Raw genomic sequence first — 4,799 nt, 5'->3', positions numbered from 1 at the left:
TTATTGTCTGCTAGTATAGAAACTTTGTGCAAGACTGATGGAATTTAAAATTTATATCCATAACACGATATATATTTGAATTTATTAGGTTTATTACGATCTATATACATGGAAAATAACAATGAAAGAAACACATAGTTGGAGATGATAAACTATGGTCGAATTGAAAACATGTACACGTGCATAATTGGGATGAATATGCCTTTTCTTCTATAAAAAAAAGGATGAATATGCTTTTCAGGCTTTTATATTTATATTTATATTTTTTATGAGAGCTTTTCAGGCTTTTATTATTAGTATTTTCCCTTGATGGAGTCATTATGTTGGGTCTATATGGCTCTAACTAGCTACTTAATTTGTAAATTTAATTGATTCTTAAAAAAAAAAAAAATTGTAAACTTAATTGTGTTTTTTAAACGTAAATTTATTGGTTCTCAAAAAAAAGAAAAAAAAAACTAGTAGTTTTTTTTTTTGAATAACTAATAAAGTTTTTTGTTATTAAATAAGCGAGTTGAAATCAAATATTGTCTACATTAAAAAAAAAAAGCTATTAATATCTTGATTTGATGATAAAGAATAATAATTATGGAGATTATAAGTTCTTATTGTACTTATGATTTTTTTTTATTTTTTAAAATATAATGAAGTGATGTCCTAACATTTGGCTAGATTATTCTACTATATGCTCATAAGACATCTCAAAAATCTTATAGATTGATTGTATCTATATGGTGGATTAAATATAAAATTTTCAGATCTTCATAATGTCTTTAGACTAATGAACCCACCTTTTGAGAATCTAAGTGGGAGTACCATACTTATAAAGGTTAAGCACAAGTATTGTTGTATAATCATTAATAAATCATTAATCCACCCTACTATAATATATATTACCTTTGTCCCAATTTGTTGATCTATTTAGAAAATTCAACTTTTTAAAGAATATCATTTAATATGTTATTTTTTAGTCAAAAATATTCAAGTTACCAAAACTACTCATATTAATTTAAACTCTAGCGGAATAATAGTATTGACTTTTTAAATGAAGTAAAATGTAAATTAGAAATTTTATTTATTGGTTTTTCAAAGATAATTATATTTTGGGATATTTCAAAATAAAATAAAAGAACAACAAAATTTAGGATGAAGGAAGCAGTATTATAAGGAAGTAATATTATAAGCCGTCCCCTTTTTTTTAACATTACATGGTCCACTGGGATTACACAAACATAGAGAAACACCTGAAGATTAAATAACACTGACCATTATGAACACCATCTTCTCTGTTACACATTTTTTTTACAATACTTGAGAGAGAGAGGTTCAAGCAAACCAAACACAGCATGGAGATGGGTTTGGTACAAGTCGAGTAATTAAACTTCACACTTAACAGATAATAACTGGCCTTGGTTGGATGCTTCCGTGGTTTTCACATCTTGATCTTTTTGTTCATGCTCATTTTGAGTGTCACTCCCTTTTTCATCTGAATTGGGCTGAGAGCACACTTTTGTCTCAGACATGCTCAGGTTTACAATATCAGCTTTGCTTTCTGATAGCTTTTCATCGTCTATAACTGTCTTGTAATTCTTGTAGATCATATAAAGTACCATCTGAAGCACCCCAAAGATGAAACCCAATATGTTTGGAAGCTGTAAAGAAAAGAGAGACAGAATATTATTAAGGACTTGCCTTGGTGTATTGGATTTTACTTAAAATATTATAGTTTATTTTCAAGATCTCTCTTATGTGCTTTTTTTTAGTTGTAGTTTTGAACAACATATTTACTAGTATTTTTTTAACCAAAACAGACGAATAAAAATAATTTTATTGTCCCCCCCGCACTTTAAGAAAAATATCTTTTGGAATAGTCATTGCTATAAGATTCTTATGTTTCCAAATTAATTTCACTATTTTAGAAAAAACATTCACAGTATGAGAATTTGATCGCGACTCAAATAAGAAGTTGATGAGACATCACTTTCTATTACCTTTTTGATGTGGTAAATTTTTTTGATAAAACAAAGGTATTGTCACAGTTAACGTTTTGAATCTTTTGATTGCTTTTATTAACATAGAAAGCAAAGCAATTTGTATGTATGTTATATATACAAATATGAAAATACAGAAATATATATAAACACATATACACCACACACACAAATATAAAACACTATTTTAGCAGCCAACAAGTATTAGTGGATTTGCTCCAAAGTTAGGAGCAAAAGAGGTATAGAGTTTTCTTTTTGCTTAAACTATAATAACTTTTGTTAACGGCGGAAAATTTCATTAATATTTATAGTATTTAGCAGGAATTCAGGAATCCCAGAAAGATGTTTCTCCTGTTTATTAATTCAGAGATCGAGGACCTTCTCTCTCTCTCTCTTTCTCTCTCTCTCTCTCTCTCTCTCTCTCTCTCTGGCTGTGAGGCTGAGATCGAGAACTTACCGCAACATACAAATCCTTCTGTAGTACACCATATAAAAGCCACATGATTGCGCTGAGTGTGAGAGAAAGTGATAAATAAAATGGCATGAACTCTACGCTCTTCGTGCCTATGACCACCCGCTGCAAAAGTAGTTAAATCTTGCATGGATAGTTAGTTAAACATAAGTGAAAAATATAAGCAATAAATTAAACGATATAACATTTTTTTTTTTTGTAACTGGTGTAATTAGTGTATAATACAAGTACTATCAGAGATAAATCACGTAAAAATTATGTTACACCAATTATAACGGGTCATAAAGTTGTATCCTTTTTATTGTTCAAATATAAATAAAAGAAGAAAGAGTAGGATTAGGTCCGTACCATGATGCTTAGAGGTGCTGCAAAGACGGACACTGAAAAAGCTACACAAACCCAACCAAGAACTCGGACACGAGTTTCTCCTTGAGCTAAGAAGTGTGAGAGAAGAAGTATCGAGCAAAATCCCCCAAAATTCATCAGAATAAGAAGCCTCAACGTGAAAATCTATAATCCCAAAGTCCAAAGTCCAAAATTTTTTGTTAGCGCATTATTTGAGAAATAGGGCCCTTCAGCATGAAAGGGAAATATATGGTTCTAATTGTAACAAATGTACGTACCAAAAAAACAACAATAAATACAGAGAGAGAGAGAGAGAGAGAGAGAGAGAGAGAGAGAGAGAGAGAGAGAGAGAGAGAGAGAGAGAGAGAGAGAGAGAGAGAGAGAGAGAGAGAGAGAGAGAGAGAGAGAGAGAGAGAGAGAGAGAGAGCATAAAAATCTATAATCCCAAAATCCAAAATTTTTTGTTAGTGCATTATTTAAGAAATAGGTCACTTCAGCATGAAAGGGAAATATATGGTTCTAATTGTAACAAATGTACGTACCAAAAAACAATAACAATAAATACAGAGAGAGAGAGAGAGAGAGAGAGCAGAGAGAGAGAGAGAGAGAGAGAGAGAGAGAGAGAGTTTTATTAAGTACCCTGGCTTGCTTTGGTGCAAAAGCGATGTAAATGGCAATGTAAATGGTTTCCACAACACAACCGACTGTGTTTGCAGTAATAAGAAGGATTTCATTAGATTTAAGTGATGCATAGTATAACCAAAGCATGGCGCTGAATAGTGCAACCACATATGGAACTGACTGAAACCCTTCTGTTGATTTCTTCTTACAAACCCTAATAAAGGTTGGTCTGCAATGGATTTGGAAGATTTTATTGTAATTAGTACTTCATTTCATTGAGGCTAGAAACTTAAAAAAAAAAAAGAAAGAGCAAGAAACTTACACTGGGGCTAGAAAAACCATGAAGGATATAATGTTACCTGTAAAATTGACATTAAAGAGAGTAATTTAGCTCTTCTAGCTTTTTCCATCAAGAAAATGTAGGCTTTTAAAATATACATGCACTTGTAAGGAATAAATTTAATTATTTAACCATTATTCAAATATAGAATTATGTTATATATTAGAAGTTAGAACTCTCTAACTTTACGTATATGTTTTCATACTTGAAATATTTTTGCTTTTGTTACGTGAGACAACTTGAAAAGAAAAAAGCAGAGGAATAAGAGAGAATATTGATAGAATTTAAGCATAGCTATATACCAAGAATGCCAAACGTAAAGTCCAAGGGACTGTGAGTGGAAACCATCTCTATCTCTTTTGGTTAAAACTTTCTCTTTCTTTGTGTAAAACACAAAATTGAAAACTGAAGGAGCAAGGTTTGAAGGTGAAGCCCTAGCCCTAGCTTCTTTGACTCAAACTTTGATATATATCTATAGACAGTTGTTGCTCATATTTATAGAGGTAGTAGTCCATGTCATTGCGTGAAGAGTAGTGATCAATGAATCATCACTTAGGTGGCCATAGTACCAAAAAGCCACGCACCCAACAATCAACATTATGTGCCAACTCAACATAATAAATTAGTTTGTGCATACCTAAAAGTGTTTTCTACCCTTATGAATGCCCTCCTTTAACGTCAGCATCCCAATGTACTTACATATTCATAATATTTTATCTTTTTTTTTTTTCACAATTATTGGAATGGTAAATTATAACTACATCACGTTTATATAGACCAAATAACTGATAATTAAGTGAATGTTTGGATAGAGCTGAAATGATTTTTTAGCTGCATTTGTATCCAACTCAGTGGGTCTTGTGCACTATTCACGAGTCTCACAAGTACTTTTTTCAACAAAATTTTCATTAAAAGTGGATCTTACAGCATTATTCACATATTTAAAAATTATTTTGTTATAGTGTTTTTAGTTTTCAGTTTTTAGTAATAAGCGGTATCCAAACAAACCATAAGTGTGTTTTGGGTTATGATG

General features: G+C 31.1%; 1 protein-coding gene across 1 annotated transcript; it reads right to left on the bottom strand.

Moving 5' to 3' along the window:
• Positions 1-1,327: 1,327 nt before the first annotated feature.
• LOC112018865 (bidirectional sugar transporter SWEET12) lies at positions 1,328-4,114 on the bottom strand. Its single transcript, XM_024051398.2, has 6 exons — positions 4,069-4,114; positions 3,749-3,785; positions 3,445-3,655; positions 2,809-2,970; positions 2,446-2,565; positions 1,328-1,649 (listed from the first exon to the last, which is right to left on the bottom strand). Exons 1-6 carry the CDS (start codon positions 4,112-4,114, stop codon positions 1,374-1,376), a joined length of 852 nt encoding a protein of 283 aa, XP_023907166.1. The 3' UTR covers positions 1,328-1,373.
• Positions 4,115-4,799: the final 685 nt, after the last annotated feature.

The sequence above is a fragment of the Quercus suber genome, unplaced genomic scaffold, assembly GCF_002906115.3.
Source record: "Quercus suber isolate HL8 unplaced genomic scaffold, Cork oak 2.0 scaffold_125, whole genome shotgun sequence".
NCBI lineage: Eukaryota > Viridiplantae > Streptophyta > Magnoliopsida > Fagales > Fagaceae > Quercus > Quercus suber.
The sequence above is the reverse complement of the archived record's forward strand: the minus strand, read 5'-3'. Positions and strand labels throughout refer to the sequence as shown.